This window comes from Budorcas taxicolor, chromosome 17, assembly GCF_023091745.1.
Source record: "Budorcas taxicolor isolate Tak-1 chromosome 17, Takin1.1, whole genome shotgun sequence".
NCBI classification, from domain to species: domain Eukaryota; kingdom Metazoa; phylum Chordata; class Mammalia; order Artiodactyla; family Bovidae; genus Budorcas; species Budorcas taxicolor.
Genome location: NC_068926.1, coordinates 66,246,643 through 66,264,944, shown reverse-complemented (window position 1 = coordinate 66,264,944; position 18,302 = coordinate 66,246,643). Strand labels below are relative to the sequence as shown.

At 48.7% G+C, this 18,302-nt stretch overlaps 1 protein-coding gene across 1 annotated transcript in view; it reads right to left on the bottom strand.

Moving 5' to 3' along the window:
• Positions 1-219: 219 nt before the first annotated feature.
• Positions 220-18,302, bottom strand: part of SEZ6L (seizure related 6 homolog like) — a 71,668-nt gene continuing 53,585 nt past the window's right edge. The window contains exons 14-18 of the mRNA XM_052654471.1: positions 8,719-8,913; positions 5,198-5,230; positions 2,174-2,288; positions 1,958-2,060; positions 220-249 (exon numbers count right to left, since the gene is read on the bottom strand). Of these exons, the coding sequence (XP_052510431.1) occupies positions 220-249; positions 1,958-2,060; positions 2,174-2,288; positions 5,198-5,230; positions 8,719-8,913 (476 nt within the window). The remainder of the gene's footprint in view (positions 250-1,957; positions 2,061-2,173; positions 2,289-5,197; positions 5,231-8,718; positions 8,914-18,302) is intronic.

Here is an 18,302-nt window from a genome sequence, read left to right as displayed (position 1 = left end):
TTTGGCTGCAGCTGCAATACATCCGACCACACACCTAAACTCGATTTTAAATATAATAAATACAGCGAAGAAAACAGTAAGTCTCCAGTAAAGAGTCTAAAGAAAGCCAGCCAACACTCCGGGGTTTCCATCAAATGCCACATGGTCTCTGGATGAGTCTCTCGAGGAGGTTGTAGTTGAGTTCGTATTTTTCAGTTCCCGTCTCACATGGAGCTCCCTCTAGATGGAAACTTCATACTCTCTGGTTTCCTGCGAGACAGAGAAGCACAGATCTGGTGACCTCTCGTGTGGCAGAGAGGTCCTGGCGTGGTTCTGGATCTCCACTCCTCCCTGTACCCGACACTGGACAGAGGACTTTGCAGAGCTCTGGGCTCTGGCCTTGACCTGCTTTTGCCGGTGGGTTATGGTAAGGTGGGGCTTGAAGAGTGCGTGTGTGTTTCTGCCTGTGTCTGCCCTTCTGCCATCAACAGGAGCAGAGCATGCCTTGATGGCCTCTAGCACCATCGAGATGTTGAGGAGAAGATGAGAGTTCTGGACAGCAGAGTTGGGTCATCGGCCAACAAGCCAGTCCCAGATGTGTACGTAAGGGCTGCTGAGCCAGGACTACTGCCCAGCTGAAACTAGCCAAAAACACTGTCCCACGGATCGATGAACAAATTAACGCTTTTTGGTCTGACCAACTGACTTTAGGGGCTGTTTGTTACTCAGAATTATCATAGTTCTAGGTGACTGATACACAAAAGTCTAATATACACAATGATACACATAAGCCTTAATAGGGTCTACTTTCTAAAGTACTATTTTTCGCCCACTTGACCTTCTTTGAGGATTCAGAAATAAGCTACATATGACATAAGACATATGACTTTGTCTTACCAGTGGCAAATCTAAAATGACCACAACATGTAGGCAGCAATCAGTTCCATTTCTCCAATATTCATTGAGTGTGTGTGATACACTCCAGGCTCCCAGGGCAGAGAAGGGAGATACAGGAAGTTAGAGACTTGGACCTGGAAGGGGTTGCTGTCATATGCTTTAATAGAAGTCTGTATTTCCCACTGGGTCAACACAGATAAGCAATTCTGTCTGTTTCATGGTAGATGAGACTGTGGTGGGAAGGCTCCAAGGTGGTCCTCATGATCCCCACCCTCCTGGTTTTCACATTCTTGTATGATCCCTTCCCCTTAACTGTGGACAGAACCTATGATTTGCTTCTAAGCAACAGAATACACAAAGGTGTCAGGATGTCACGCCCATATTTTATATTATATAGGACTGTGGCTTCCTCTTACAAGGGGACCCTCTCTCTCTCTGATTTTGAAAAACCAAGCTGCTATGTTGTGAGTCGTTCTACGAGAGGGACACATGGAAAAGAACTGAGGTTGACAGCCTACAAGAAACTGAGCCCCTCGGTCCAACAACCTGCAAGGAACTGGATGCCATCAGCATCCACGTGAACTTGGATGTGGTCCTTCCACAGTCAAGCCTCAGATGAGAATGTAGCCTCGACTGACACCTTAACTGCAGCCTGTGAGTCCTGGAGGAGAGGACCTGCATAAGCTGTTCCTGGACTCCTTACCTACACAATCTACGGAGTAATAAATGGGTGCCTTTTCAGGTTCCTAAATTTGCAATAATACTGTCACACATCAATCAATAACCAGCGCAGGAGCTCAGAGTAAGTGGGAGTGCAAGAAGGTCAGCAGGGACAAGGAACAAGTCAAGTTTATGCCCCCCAAATATTGGGAGACAGTTGTACGCCATCACACAGTGAATCTGAAGGGCTCTGATGCTGCAAATCCCGAGTAATCTTCTGGGGTCTTGGTGGGGGTCAGCCACTGGCCATGCCTTTCTGTCAGTGGCATCGTGAGCAAGAGGAAATGAAGCCTCTTGTTTTGATGTCCATGAGTTCAGAGCAAAGAGGGAGATCCCGGGGAGAGAAGGGAGACCGACTCACCCCCGTCTCGTAGATGGGGTTGTCGAACTCGGTCTCCACGGTGATCTGGCTGTAGGGGTGGGAATACATCAGAGGCAGGCGGAGGTTGGAGTAGGAGCGGCACCTGGAGAGAGGCCGTCAAGGGGAGAGAAGTGACTTTTCCTGGACAAGGAGACCTCAGCTTGCTGGTTGTTGGGGGGTTGAGAGCCCCCATCCCCACCCGGAGCCCCGCCGAACCTGGTGATGTAAATGTAGGCTCCTCCCAGCAGTAAGGAGATGATGAGGACGGGGATGAAGATAGCCAGAGCCATGTTTCCTCCTTCCAGAGATGTCTCTGCTGCCGCTTCTGCTACTAAACACACAACTGGTAAGGGTACCCGGCGCCCAGCATGGGGGCCCCACCCTCCCAGCCCTACACCCACTCCAGGAGCTAATGCCAGAGTGGGTGAAAGACTTCCTCCCTGGACAGCTGTCTCCAGAAGGGAAAAGAGGCGGAGACCGGAGGAAACGGGGCTGGTCCTTTGCAACAGAGCCCAGACTCAACCCTGGATGGGGTGGTCATAGACACCACCGAGAATTACATTCTTTTAACTTCAGTTGGTAAAGAATCCGCCTGGAATACAGGAGACCCCTGTTCGATTCCTGGGTCAGGAAGATTCCCTGGAGAAGGGATAGGCTACCCACTCCAGTATTCTTGGGCTTCCCTTTGGCTCAGCTGGTAAAGAATCTGCCTGCAATGTGGGAGACCTGGGTTCGGTCCCTGGGCTGGGAGAAGGGAAAGGCCATCCACTCCAGTATTCTGGCCTGGAGAATTCCATGGACCATACAGTCCATGGCGTTGCAGAGTCAGACACGACTCAGCAACTTTCACTTTCAACTCGTTTCTTCCAGGGAGGGGCGAGGTGATTAAAAGTTACAATCTGGTTAAAACCCAATCCAAGGGAAGACTTGCAGAAAACTCGCAATGTGCTAACTGGAAAGGCAGATTTGCTCGACTTCAATGGAGAAGACAGGGTTATGTCTAGAATGGCGGATCCCCCCAAGACCTGCTTAATCAGACTCACCAGCAGAGGGCGCTGGGCAGCCAGGTCAGTGCGCGGTACCCACACGTCTCATGACACCCCAACTGTGCCAGCTCGGGTTTGATTATCAGAGGCCGCGGCTGCACGCTCCCAAGTAACCCTCTCGGCCTCACCTGGAGCCCCCCACTACCTCCCAGTAGTCTGCAGAAATCACAAGAACTATCAGAACTGACAGCGGACGAGATGGCTGGATGGCATCATCGACTCCACGGGACAGGAGTTTGAGCAAACTCTGGGAGATAGTGAAGGAAGGGGACCCTGGCGTGCTGCAGTCCATGGGGTCGCGAAGAGTTGGACACGACTGAGCGACTGAACAACGACAAAATCATAATTCAGTGTGGAGGTGAAGGGGGTATGGGGGTGTTTTCCCAGCAAAGCCCCGCATCCCTTTTGGACACTTGACCTCCGTTTTCCTCTGCCATTCTCTGTGGCCACGTCTAACAGAGCTCGCCTGCATGCCAATCTATAATCCATTAACTGCCACTGTTTGGGCCTGAAAAATCAATTTTAATACCTATGATAAATGCGTGAGCACAGAACATCACAATGGCATCATGCCCTCCAAACATCATGCCCCCAGGCGTTTGAGACGTTCTCTCGGTTCACCGGTTGGTGGAAGACAGCAAAGAGAGGGCCTGAGTTGAGACTGACAGCATAAATGCCCTCTTTTTCCAGAGGACTGGCTAATACAGCCTCTGTTCCTGTACACACTTGAGCCCCAGTTCCATCTGCGTGGATTAAAAATGTCATCTGTTGCAAGAGAGTGCCACTCATGACATGTAATTCCTACCGCCCCAGATTCTAAGTGAACTGCGTATAGTCAGAAAGACAAGCGGCTCCAAAAATAATTTATAAGTCATCCAGTTGGTTAAACTTAAAAAGATAGGTAATTCGTTTCGGCTGTGCTGGGTCCTCGCTGCTGCACAGGCTTTCTCTGGCTGCGGCGTGTGGGTTTCTCGTTGCTGTGGCTTCTCCTGTTGTGGAGCACGGGTTCTAGGGAGCACCGTCTTCAGTAGCCCTGGTGCACAGGCTTGGTTGCTCCGGGGCACGTGGGATCTTCCTGGATCAGGAATTGAACCTGTGTCTCCTGCACTGGCAGGCGGATTCTTTACCACGGAGCCTCCAGGGAAGCCCTAGCACTTTTTATTTTTATGTTTTAACAAAATATTATTATTAGTTTTCCTGACTTGAGTGGTTTTGGACCAAACCAGATAAAGGTTATACAGAACAGAACATTTAACATATGAGAGGGGTTGAAAAGGGAAAAGAAGACAAAATCCTGTATCACTTTTAACATCTGTTCCCCATTAATAAGTCTCGCTTGGTAATTTCTAACCAAAGAAGAGAAAACAGGGACTTCCCCGGAAGCCCCTTGGTTAAGAATCTGCCCGGCAGTGCAGGGGCCGCAGGGGCCAGGGTTCTATCTGGGGTTTGGGAAGATCCCACCTGCCGTGGGGCAACAAAGCCCGTGTGCCACAACTATAAAACCGAGGCTGCGCGCCCTAGAGCCCGCGTCCCGCAGCAAGGGAAGCCACCGCGGCGAGCTGCCTGTGCGCCGCGACCGCAGAGCAGCCTCCGCGCACAGCAGCTAGAGAAAGCCCGCGTGCAGCAGACAAGGCTCAGCACAGCCACAATCAGAAACACACACACACACACACACACACACACACACACACACACACACACACAAGGGGCGGGGGTGAGGTGGGGTGGGGGGCCCAGGGATAGCTATATTTGGGGGAAGAAAAAGATGGAGGGAGAACCAGGTCACAGAGCATCCCCCAGGGAAGAGGTTTCCCTCCTGAAACCAGGAGCCTGCTCAGCATGAAAAGTGAGGCTTTCCTGGATTTAGTTCCTCAAATAGCACCACATGGTTGAAAAGTCTGACAAGAGGAGCAGGTCTTTCTCAGGCATGTGGACCCCCAGATGTTTTCTGCTCGGCATCATGAACAGAACTGGCGTCTGATCTCTTTTGGGTCATGGTTAGGACCATAAGTTGCAAACGCAATTTTTTTTTTCTTTACAGTATCATTTGTTTTCAAATTAGCTTCAGCAATGTGAAGGCAGAATTTTTGCTTAATTTTTTTTTTTTAAGCACCTGGATAAGGATTTCCAAGGGCCTTCCCTTGCTTTCTGCTATTAGCTTGGTTAATGAGGTGTTTTTCTTCGTGGGACTCACCTTCTAAGGCGTGTTCAAAGCTGTCTTGATTAACTGAAAGAGAAAAATTAGAGCACTGGTTGGTGTCAAGTGAATTCACTCTGCTCGTATGAAACGAAGGTGCCCCTCGCCCCCCGATTAAGTGCATAAGTCCATGCCCTGCCTTGCTGAAGTTAGTGCTGTATTTGTTTGTTTGAAATCTTGGGCTACTGGAATTAGTGGGGATGCCTGGCCTCATTCCCTCCCTATGTTCCTTAGAGAAAATGAGACATATGAAAGGAACAGGGCAGAAATCACTGAATACTCACCACGTGTCAGATTCTGGGCGTCAAGGACTTTATGTATATTTGTGCTTAACATGACAATCCCGTTAGGTGCTTACTATTATCATCTCCATTTAACAGATGAGCACACAGAGGCTCAGAGAAGGGAAGTGATTTCACACAGCTTCTAAGCGATGGAGGCAAGGTTTGATCCTGCTTGGCTTCCTGCGGCCTCTGCCCTTAACGACACAGTTTTGATCTCTTCAGTGTTTTTGTGTCCAACAAAGGCTGGCGGATGGTGAGGGGTGAGACAGAAATCTCCAGTCCTCAGCCCAGCCAGAGGGGAACTTGTTCTCCTGCTTGAAAATATGCATTTATGTGAGCCTTTCTAATTTCATTGTTCTTTTGTATTGATTTGGAATATAGGATTTATATTCCGTATTTTCATTCATCCACTGCCTTAGACTGGAACTCTCTGGACTTTGTTTATTCACTGTACAACTGCTCTGGAGGTTGAGGATGCTGGAGGCTGGCATCTTCACACTTAGGCATCTAAGTCATCCTGATAACTGAGCACAAAAATATACCCACACAGGGACTTCCCTGGTGGTCCAGTGGTTAAAACTTCACCTTCCAATGTCGGGGTTGCAGGTTCGATCCCTGGCTGGCGAGCTAAGATCCCACGTGCCCTGTGCCCCAAAAGTGAAATCTTAAAACAGAAACAAGATTGTACAAATTCAATAAAGACTTTAAAAATGGTCCACATCAAAAAAACTCTTTAAAAAATATACCCACACAGGTGGGGTTCAAGGATGAAAACCCCCAGAGTGAAGGGCTTTGATGAAAAGATTGTATGATAAGGTAATGAGAAGCGGTGACCCCCCAAAGGCTCAGCGATCCTCATGTCCTACCTAATACCAAGGCTTCCTAATTAGAGCTTTGGCCAAAGTGACTCTGACTTCCATCATTACCAAGTGATGATAACAAAGCCAGCTGAAAAAAATAGTGTACTAACTCATTCACTGACTCCAGCCATCTCTGGAGCCAGGGCTTTAGGAAAACGGAAAGATGAAGGCAGATGTGTTCCACCCAAGACATGAATGGGGCCTTGACTGCGTGTCTGGGGGAGGGCACGTAAGCTTCCATGAAACCTTAGAAATGGAAGATGTGGAGCCAAGTGTGATCAGTGGCCTTGTGGGGGGCGGGGACACATGCCCAAAAGCAGCTTCCTGGGCTCTTTTCTGGACCTGCCAGGGTGGCGTCTTTGGGGGTGCATGTCTGAAACTCTTGCCAGTTCCCCAGGATTCTGAAGCTGCTGGCCCAGCCACTGACTCTCCCTTAGAAGCCCTGACCTCAGTTCAGTTCAGCTGAGTCATTCAGTTGTGTCCGACTCTTCGTGACCCCATGGATCACAGCACGCCAGGGCTCCCTGTCCATCACCAACTCCCGGAGTCTACTCAAACTCATCTCCATTGAGTTGGTGATGCCATTCAACCATCTCATCCTCTGTCATCCCCTTCTCCTCTTGCCTTCAGTCTTTCCCAGGATCAGGGTCTTTTCAGATGAGTCAGCTCCTTGCATCAGGTGGCCAAGTATTAGAGCTTCAGCTTTAGCATCAGTCCTTCCAATGAACACTCAGGACTGATCTCTTTTAGAAGCCCCGACTTGGGCTCACCCAGTTATCTCACACAAGGGGAAACCAAGGTCGGAGGTGGGGGGTGTGGGGCTCACCCAAGGTCATACAGATGGTCCAGGGCAGAGCCAGGCTGGAGCCTGGGTCCCTAAGTCCCAGGGGGTGGCTTTATATTGGTGTTCAGTCATTTCTCCAACTCCAGACCATAAGTGATGAACCTCACTTATATTTGGGGAAGAGGAAGTGATTTATTATTTCCTTACAGAGCTTGGGGTAGGTCTCAAGAGTGGCAATGGAGCAGAGAGACAAAGGCACTTATCTCCCAAGGCAGTGTCTTTCCTGGTGGGCAGTCTGTCACAACTGAGGGGCCAGGACCAACTCAAACCTGGTGGGGTTTCAAAGGCAAGGAATTCACCATTAGCAGAGGTGGGTGCAAATCCTAGATTTATCTTGTTACCAGCTGTGTGGTTTGGGGAAAGTCACTTAACCTCTCTGAGCCTCTCGGTCCCCTTTTGTGAAATGGCTCACCGATCTCAGAGTAGAGTCATGAGGCCTCCATGAGGTGATTCGGGGAAAATCTTTTTTCTATGGGTAAAAGTCACATAAACTTAACCACCTGAATTCTGTGTCCAGTTCAGGGGCGCTGATCACATTCACGATGTTGTGCAACCATCACCTCTATTTAGTTCTAACACCTTTTCGTCATCTCAAACACAAATTCGTCCTTTGTAAATGATGCTGCTCTGGTCGTTTGCGCCAGTGTTGGTCTGAATACCTGTTTTCACTTACTCTGTGCCTATACCAAGAAGTGGAAATTCTGGCAGGGAAAGTGTTTTTAAGCCCTAATGCTGAACTTCATGAACAGGCATTTGGGGATCTGCTGAAGTTATGGGTTCCCAAGCAGAAATGTGGAACTGTATGTCTCTTTTCCCCTGGGGAGAGAACTCAGAGAATTTCTGCCTGATTCTCAAAAACGGTATTAATATCTTAAAAGGTTAAATCCACTTGCCTACAGCATTGAATCTATTTAGGATACGATTAAGAATCTCACACCTCAAAGATGCAAATAAGTGGACCCAAATCTCACTAGGTGCGTCATAACTTAATTTCAATGGTTAGAAAGAGTTCACTGATTCTAAAATACATTTCCCCTCTTCTACCCATCTTGGGGATGGGGGTGTCTTACAATCACAGGGGTGTTACAATCAGGGCCACCAGGTGGCGCTCACGATGCCTGCGCCTGTGCAGCCTTCAGTCCAGGACCCTTCGGAGATGGGGGTGAGCATCTCAGGGGAACACCCCAGAGATGACAGGGGAATACCCATCACCCTCGGGAAACAGGTGGTTGTGAGAAGGGGCTGCAGGCGGCGGGAAATGTTTAAGCCATGCTGTCCAAGCTGGAGTCAAAAACAGGCAGCCTCTCCTTTATGATAAAAATCGAAGCTCATTTAGGAAGTAGAAACAAAAACGCTAAGCACGGAGAAGGCACGGTGTCATAGTTTAATTGGTAGCGATTTCCTTTCTCAGAGGTGCAGAAAATAGCGGCGGTGTCTTAGTTGTAGCGCAAGTAGCTCGGCTTTTTAAAGCAAATTTAGAGTCACTGCAAGTCGGTCCCCATGACTGTGGGAGGGGGCGGGGTTCTTTACCTTTGCAGACGGGCAGCGGCCCGCTCCAGTGGGACGGCTGTCCCAGGATGCAGCGGATGGTCACTTCGCCCGTCAGCTCGAAGCCCTCGTAGCACATGAAGGTGAGGGACTCTCCAGGCAAGTAGAGCCGTTTGTAGAGGATTTGGTACCCGTTCTCCGGTAACCCTGGGTTGTCACAGGCCAGGGACTCCTCCGCTGAAGTGCAAGCCAAAAGGAGCTCTGATGAGAGGACGCAAAGCTCTGGGGCCTCCCATTCAGAGAGCGTGTGATCTGAGGCCAGGCTCTGCAGCCTCATTTCTCTGTAGCCCCGCCTCGCACTGAACTGTCTGAAATTCACCTTTTCCTCTCCCACCTCTGGGCCTGGGTTACATGTGGGCACAGTAGAATGTACTAAGCTGTGGAATCTGGGTTAAAAATCTGGGTTCTGCTATTTGCTAGCTGTGTGACCTCCAGAAAGGGCCACAACCTCTCTGAGCCTTAGTTTTCTCAATGGTAAAATAGTAGCAGTACCTATCTCACAGGGATTTGGAAGATTCAATAAGATCATGTGTACAAGTGCTCAGCATGCCCTTGAAATGGAGGTACTCAGTAAACGATGGACTCAGTAAATTATGAACTATTCCTCCTGCTTCTCAACTTGCACCTCACCTGCTCAACCAGTCTGGGTAAGCCTTGTCTTTCAACACGCAGTTCTCATGTCTCCTCCTCCAGGAAGCCTTCCCTGATGCCCCCTACCCCTAATTGAGTCACTAGTCTCTTGGGTTCTTCCTCCACCACAACACTGCCTATGCTGTACTGTATTTAATAACAGTCTCTCTCACTTGAGATGAGCCTGTTAAGGCATGCCTGAACCCTGTTAAAGCATACTTGAAGCTCAGGGCCTGGTATACAGAAGGAGCAGCATAAACGACCTCAAGAGATACAGTAGGAGCATTGTAAATGATGCCTACTAGCTTAAGAATGATTGGAGAGTTGAACTGCTGGTTTAACCCATTCCAGGGCCAGCTCCTTTTCAGCACCTGGATGGAATGGACACCCAGCGAAAACTGCTTTGCATACAAGACTACAAATCCTGAAACATTAAAACACGTTCATTATTTAAAAAATTAGACTGTGGTAAAATCTATAATATAAAATGGACCATCTTAACCATTGTAAGTGTACAGCTGAGGAGTGACAAACACGCTCCTACTGTTGTGCCATGTCCAGAACTCTTCATATTCCCAAATGGAAACTGTCCCCATCGAACACTGACGCCCCATCACCGTTCCCAACCAGCCCCTGGCAACCACCATTCTCCTTTCTGTCTCCATGACTTTGACTGTTCTAGGAACAGTATGTAACTGGAATCACACAGTTTGTCTTTTTGTGACTAGCTCATTGCACTTAGCATGATGTCCTCAAGAGTCATCCCTGCTGCAGCAGGTGTCAGAATCTTCTTTCTTTTCAAGGCTCAGTCATAGTCCATGGACTATGATGCTTAAATGATGCTTACTCCTTGGAAGGAAAGTTGTGACCAACCTAGACAGCATATTCAAAAGCAGAGACATTACTTTGCCAACAAAGGTCCGTCTAGTCAAGGCTATGGCTTTTCCAGTAGCCGTGTATGGATGTGAGAGTTGGAATATAAAGAAAGCTGCTGCTGCTAAGTCGCTTCAGTCGTGTCTGACTCTGTGCAACCCCACAGAAAGCTGAGTGCCAAAGAATTGATGCTTTTGAACTGCGGTGTTGGAGAAGACTCTTGAGAGTCCCTTGGACTGCAAGGAGATCCAACTAGTCCTTCCTAAAGGAAATTAGTCTTGTATATTCCTAGGAAGGACTGATGCTGAAGCTGAAACTCCAATACTTTGGCCACCTGATGCGAAGAACTGACTCATTGGAAAAGACCGTGATGCTGGGAAAGATTGAGGGCGGGAGGAGAAGGGGATGACACAGGATGAGATGGTTGGATGGCATCATCAACTCCACGGACATGAGTTTGAGTAAACTCTGGGAGTTGGTGATGGACAGGGGGGCCTGGCGTGCTGCAGTCCATGGGGTCATAGAGTCAGACATGACTGAACAACTGAACTGAACTGAATATTCCATTGTATAGAGAGACCACATCTTGCTTATTCATTCACCCATCAATGGACACTTGAACGGCTTCCCCTTTTGGCTACTGTGAGACAATGCTGTTATACAAACATGGGTATGCAAACCCCTCTTTGAGACACTGCCCTCAATTCTGTGGATATATACCCAGAAGTGGGATTTCTAGACCATATAGTAATTCTAGGTTTAACTTTTTGAGGAACCTCCATTCCGTTCTCGACAGGAGCAATACCCCTTTGCATTTGCACAGAGAACAAAGGTTTCAGTTTCTCCATGCCAAATCCTAAAACATTTCTTTCCTTCTAGATCTTGCTTTGCTGTACAAAGATCCAGGTCTTTACACATCACGGCTGCACCTGCCATCCGTGTTTCAGAGAAACCAGCTTCTGTCAATAGCTCTCGGTGCTCATTTGATTAGCAAAACTTCTCGGAAGAGATGACATGCTGTCTCTTTTACCTGAAGGATTCCTGTAATATCTGAGTGATTTCTACAACGTAGTGGTATTATTCTCCAGCTTGTCATCAACCTGACCCTTCAGGCCCTCAGCTTAGAACATGGAGTAGGCGGTCTGTTATTATTTCATAGCTGGTGATTCTGTTCCACTGGGGGAAGAGGCAGGTTCTCCTGGTTGGGCTGTCACAGCTTTGTGCATCGGCTTCTTGCCCTCCTCTTGGCTGGTTCCTGGCTTCACATCGAATTGGTCGTATTGGGCCAGGTGGGTTACACTATTTCACCTGTTTGTGCTTTGTTGATTCTGTTCCCTCGGCCCGAAATGCCCTTCCCCTTCCTATGTAAAGGAGAGTACAGTGGAAAGGCTAAGACAGACCTCAACAATCTTCACCGGCTACATTAATGCTCTTTGTAGCAGGACCTGTGACTCACTTCCAACCAATAAAATCACAAGGAGAAACGCTGTCACTTCTGTGAGGATGTTACCAAAGAATGGTTTTGACGTGCTGCGGACTCTTGTCTTCGGAGCAACAACTGGCCATGCAGCAAGGCACTGAGGGTGACGGCAGCAAGGAACTGAGTGCTTCCATCAACCACGCAAGCTGGGAAGCAGCTCCTTCCCGTGCTGAGCCGTAAGACGAACCAGGGAACCCAGCGAAGCCGTCCCCCTGACTCCTGAGTGGTATCTGCAGTGCGGCAGAATGGCCAGCAGGGGGCACTGGCAACTCAGAAGACTCCCCGCCCACAAACTTCCCCTGGAATTTTCTTTCATAAATGAACGGATTAATGAATATAACAAAATAATTCACTGAGCACCTTCTATGTGCCTGTCACTGTTCCTGGCCCTGGGGAGATAGCAAGTGACAAAGGACAAATTCTAGGACCTGGAAGCAAAGGACCATACAGCCAGCAGGAAGAGAAGAGGGAGGTGTGTCCAGCTGTTCTCGCCTGGCTTCATTTGAGAATTACGCTGGGTTATTCAGTGAGCTGGCTCTGCTCCCTAAGGTATTTTAATCAGTCCCCCAGAGCATTCTTTTTAAAGTTCCACAGGTGATTCTAAAATCCAGCCAGCAAAGACGACATACTGAGGGCCAAGAGGCACACGAAAAGATGCTTCACATCGCTAATTATTAGAGAAATGCAAATCAAAACTATAAGGGACCACCTCACACCAGTCATAATGACTGTCATCAAAAAGGCTACCAATAATAAATGCTGGAAAGGGGGTGGAGAAAAGGAAGCCCTCCTACCCTGTTGGTGGGAATGTCAATTGGGGCAGCCGCTATGGAGAACAGTATGGAGGTTCCTTAAAAAATCTAAACGTGGAGTTACCGTGGGACCCAGCAATCCCGCTCCCTGAGCATACGTCTGGAGAAAAGTCTAGTTCAAAAAGATACATGCAGCACTATTTACAACAGCTAAGACATGGAAGCAATCTAAACGTCCATCAGCAGAAGAACGGATAAAGACGGCGTGATACATTTAGCACTTCCCAGGTGGTGCAGTGGTGAAGAACCTGCCTGCCAATGTAGGAGACACGGGTCCGATGCCTGGGTTGGGAAGATCCCCTGGAGAAGGAAATGGCAGCCCACTCCAGTATTCTCGCCTGGAAAATTCCATGGACAGAGGGGCCTGGTGGGCTAGAGTCCACGGGGTTGCAAAGAGTCAGGAGTAACTGAGTGACTGAGCAGGCATGCCTACATGCAAGCCGTGGAATTCTGAGCTCAGTCACTCAGGCGTGTCTGACTCTCTGTGACCCCGTGGACTGTAGCCCACCAGGCTCCTCTGTCCATGGATTCTCCAGGCAAGAATGCTGGAGTGGGTTGCCATGCCCTCCTCCAACCATGGAATATTACTCAGCCATAAGAAAAAATGAAATAATGCCATTTGTAGCAACATGGATGGATCCAGAGATTATTATACAAAGCATCATATGGTATCACTTATATGTAGAATTTTAAAAAATGAGGCAAATAAATGTTTTTACAAAATAGAAATAGACTTTAACATCCAGCCAGAACTTTAGGGTTGAACGGTTTAGACTCAGAGCTGCTGCTTTGGTGTCTTGGAATGGTTAAGAAATTAACCACTTAATCCATTAATTTCCAAAATAGTCAAACACCCATTCTGTACCAGATGATTTGCAAACATTATTTCTAATTTCCCCCCAAATCCTTAAAGATGATAACAGTACTGACCAGAATAGCCAACATGTACTGAGAGCATTTTATGAGCCAGGCACTATTTGGAGTTTTTCTATCTACATGCTTAAACACTTAGTTGTGTCCAACTCTTTGTGACCCCATGGACTGTAGCCCGCCAAGCTCCTCTGTCCATGGGATTTTCCAGGCAAGAATACTGGAGTGGGTTGCCATTTCCTCCTCCAGGGAATTTTCTCAAATCAGGGATCGAACCTGAGTCTCTTATGTGTCCTGCATTGGTGGGCAGATTCTTTACGTTAAGCACCACCTCTTTTAATTATTACAACAACCCCAAGACACATTGTTATGGCTGTCCTCATTTTATATCTGTGCAAATGAAGAACTGTTGGGGTATCCCACTGGGTAACCTGTCAAGCCAGTGAGTGGGAGAGACAGGATTCAAATCCAAGTGGTCCTAATCTTCTGTTAATCACTACTCCAGAGAGCCCATTTTACAGATGAGGAAGCTGAGGCTCGGGCAAAGGTCTCTTACGAAAGGTACACAAGAAGGAAGTGGCTGAGTTGTGGTTTGACTCTCTGCTTCCAGAGTCAGTCCGATTCAATTCTGACCCAATCATCAGTAACAGTGAGAAGAATTCCACATGGAATTCTATCCCTGGTAGAAGCCAACCGTCTTTGAAGACATCTGTGTTTATCTCCAGTTCCCAGAAGATGGCAGGAAAGTGACATGGGAAGTGACTTGAATTTGAAACTGGAGGCCAGGCTCTGCTGTTCGCTTCACGTCTCTGGACTTCATTTTTTTCCTGCCTGTTAAGTGAACGGACTGGACCAAGACCTCATCTGTGAGCTGAGATGTGGCTGGACAATGGCATTCCCACTGTGAGAATGTACTCACACTTTGAAATAAGATTGTTTAAGGCAGGTATTTTCCAACCTAGATGCTACTGACATTTTTGGGCTGGGTAATTCTTTGTGGGAGGGGGGTGGTCCTGAGCCTTGCAGGATGTTGGGCAGCATCCCTGGCCTCTGCCCACTAGATGCCAGCATAACCTCTCCCAACGACAACCGAAGATGCCTCTGGAAACTGTCACTGACAGCTGTCCGCTGGGCGGCACATTCAGCCCAGCTGAGAATCACTCGTCTGAGGTCTAAACAATTCTGATGGTAATCCTTGTGATGTCATCCTGACCTCTCCCAGGAATTCAAGTGAGCTGGACTCGTGGCTTATAGACATAACCACCAAGCTACCCTCATTCCCTCCCAGCCACTCCTCTCTCTCTTTCGGCACAGGAAAAAATGTACATTTATGGAGCACATGTGGGCAAAATGCTCAAAATCAGGTTGCTTGCTTATTGCTATGAATGGTTTATAACACACTCTACAGTAGTGGAGCATTGAAACTGAGTGGTAATTAGCAACCGGTGTTAACTGAACACCTATTATATGCTAGACACACGGTTATGAGCATCTGTATCTATCGTTGTCATGATCCATTTTTCTGATGAGGACACCAGCTTTGGCTTGTTTAAGTCACGCAGCTGACAAGCGGCAGGGCAAACCTGACCTGCTGGGTTCGAAGTCCTGTGCACTTGATGGCTCTGCTATAGTGAAGGTTCGTTCCAGTTGGAGCTGGTGGTAAAGAACCTGCCTGCCAATGCAGGAGATGTCAGAGATGCAGATTTGATCCCTGGGTTGGGAAGAGTCCCTGTAGAAAGGAATGGCAACGGGCCCCAGTACTCTTGCCTGGAAATCCCATGGACAGAGCCTGGCGGGCTACAGTCTGTTGGGTCGCAAAGATTTGAACATGACTATAGTGACTTGGAGAAGGCAATGGCACCCCACTCCAGTACTCTTGCCTGGAAAATCCCATGGATGGAGGAGCCTGGTAGGCTGTGGTCCATGCGGTTGCGAGGAGTCAGACACTACTGAGCAACTTCACTTTCACTTTTCACTTTCGTGCATTGGAGAAGGAAGTGGCAACCCACTCCAGTATTCTTGCCTGGAGAATCCCAGGGACAGAGGAGCCTGGTGGGCTGCCGTCTATGGGGTCGCACAGAGTCGGACACGACTGAAGCGACTTAGCAGCAGCAGCAGCAGCAGCATAGTGACTTAGCACCGTACACATCGCTTTCTCAGAGACAGGAATTTCTAAACGAAGACAGGCACCCTGCTGCAGCCTGGCATGCTGCCTGAGGTGAGGCTGCTGGGGACAATTCATCAATGGAAACTTTTACTATGGCCACCGTTTGGCTATGTGGGTTCAGTTCAGGTCAGGAACTTTCCAGGTCTCGTATTTGTGGGTTCTGGGCTATGAAGGGCCAGGGCCTCTTGGGGGATCCCTGCAAGCCTCCCTGGAGATTCCATCCAGAAAACCCTCACTGACTGTGTCAGGTCCTCATGACTTTTCGTGGTGTGGTTTATGTCTTCTGGATGGGATTCCCAGGAGCCACCTACCACGCTGCCTCCAAAGAAGGGAGGTTGCAACGAAGCCGCAAAGTGCAATAAAGACCACGTTAGTACTGCTAACCGTGACAAAGACAGTAACTGCAACAAATACTGTCATTTTTTTGAGTCTGCTGGGACCGAGGGACACGACCAAATGGATACATTCCTAGTAAGTGTGTGACTCTCTGAACATAAAAGCAGGTCATTTCAATCAGCTGCAGCAAGTGCTGTGTGGCTATAGGAGCCGCGGGAGCACAGAGGAGGGAAGCGTGACCTCGCCGAGGCGGGCAGGGAGGCCTTCCTGGAGGAGGTGATGCTGAAGATTCACTGTTATTCCTTTTACCGACTTGTGTCTCTTCCCACATCTTCAGTAGATCCCAGGCTTCCTGACTATGTGGATTGTGTCTGTTTATATATCGCTGTGTCTTTTGCTGTATTTTCAGGACCTACCACCACTATTCCCAAACTATGTATCGTGGTGCCCCGGGGTGTCACCATGAACTCATGAGGGTGCTGTGAGGTTTTTTAAAAATGTGGAGGAGACACGGTGACACCTTCCAGACCCATGTGAACTCCTACTTTGAGGAAGCTCACAATTTTAACACCAGACTGAGCTATGTCCTTTTTGATGATGCTAGGTTTTCTCTGGTTGCTCTGCTAAAAATCAACGGCTGTGACAAAATCAAGGTGGAACAGGGAATGCAGGTGGCAGAGCCCAGCCTGATTCTAAAAGGCTGAGACGTTTGGGAGAACCCAAAAGGCACATACATCCCCACAGTAGTAACTGTGTTATTAATTATAGATAAGTATTATTTAAGAATGAAATAAAATACAATCCTTTCTCTGAATTCATGGGCATTACTTTTTCAAGCAACTACTAAGTTGTCAGGATATAGCTACTTATTAAGTGGTTTGGACCTAACTGGTTAATAAGTATAACTGCTAAGTGTTCTAGCCTGGGAAATCTATGAAACAGTCCTGGCATTCTAGAGATTCTGTGAGTTGAGAAAGTTTGGGGGCCTCTGTGTCAGCATCTGCTTGCATATAAGAGGACTCGTTCAATGACTGAGCTACATCCAATAACCCTGCCTGGTAGGAAGTAGTAATCCCCTTTTCATAGATGAGGGACCGAGGCCCAGGTCCCCTACTTGCCCAAGGTCACCCAGCAGAGCCGGGGATGGGTCTGATGGCAAACCCGACTCTTCCTTCTCTCCTGATCTGTCTCTTCTTCAAGAGGCCTGGGATAAAGGAACCAAGAGTGAGAAGACATGGCTTTGAGTCCCAGCCTGACCAAATCATGGCATTGGCAAGTGACTGTGAACAGAGGCTGCGGACATCCCGAGCTTACACAACTTGCCGTCTGCTTCCTAATTCTCTTGGTGGAAGATCTTGGTCAACAGCAGCGCCCTGGAGCTCTGCTGAGGAGCTATGACTGCAGGGAGGTGAGGTGGGAAGATGATGCTTTGGGGGTTAATCAGGCTTGAGCTGGAATCCTGAGTGCTTCCCTTGCCTGCTGTGTGACTTTAGGAAAGGTGCTCACCCTCTCTGCGCCTTCTCAGCCTGCTTTCAAGTGGACACACACAGCTCATGCAGTTTTGTGAGTTAAACGTGTGAATGTTGGGGAAGGGCTGGGCACAGCCACAGTGCCCATCAAACTGGGGCTGTTTCCCTGGCTCAGTGGAGGAAACCGCTTAGGGCTGCTTTAGGTTCAATAACCTCATCCTCATCGCGGAACTGGGATGTAGCCTCCCCCTCACTCTGGGTACCTCGCTGCTAGACTCTGACCATCCTCCCATCTCACATGTCATCTCCTGTCGGCCTCGCTGGGCCTGGAACGATGCTGGAACCCCACGCCAGGTTCTTCCAGCGTCTAGCAGGAGGACGGCGTGTCTCCTGACACCCAGCTTGACTCGTGAACTCATTAGCACGGGTGTCAGGGATGCCTTCTCACCAGAGCACTGCGGATCCCGGGAAAGGCAGCAGCCCCTAGGCAGGGGGCTGCTTTCAGGGAAGCTCAGCAGCTGCTGCAGCCCAGAGGGCTTTGAAGACTGTGCCTGATGAGTAAAGGGCCTTTCCTTTCTTTTTAAAAAATATCTCCAGCCTTCAGTATTTTTAAATCAGCATCTATTTTTAGCTTTTCATCTGTAGGTCTCAGCAGCTTGCATGACTCAAGATGCTTTCCACCACCCCCTCCCACGTTGGGTGCGGTTCACCTTCGGGGCTTCCCTCGCGGCTCAGCAGTAAAGAATCCGCCTGCTAATGCCGGAGGCCTGGGTTCACTTCCTGGGTCAGGAAGATCCCCTGGAGAAGGGAATGGCAACCCACTCCAGTATTCTTGCCTGGAGAGAATCCCATGGACAGAGGAGCCTGGCGGGCTACATCCATAGGTTTGCAAAGAGTCAGACACGACTGAGCATCTTTCACTCACTCAC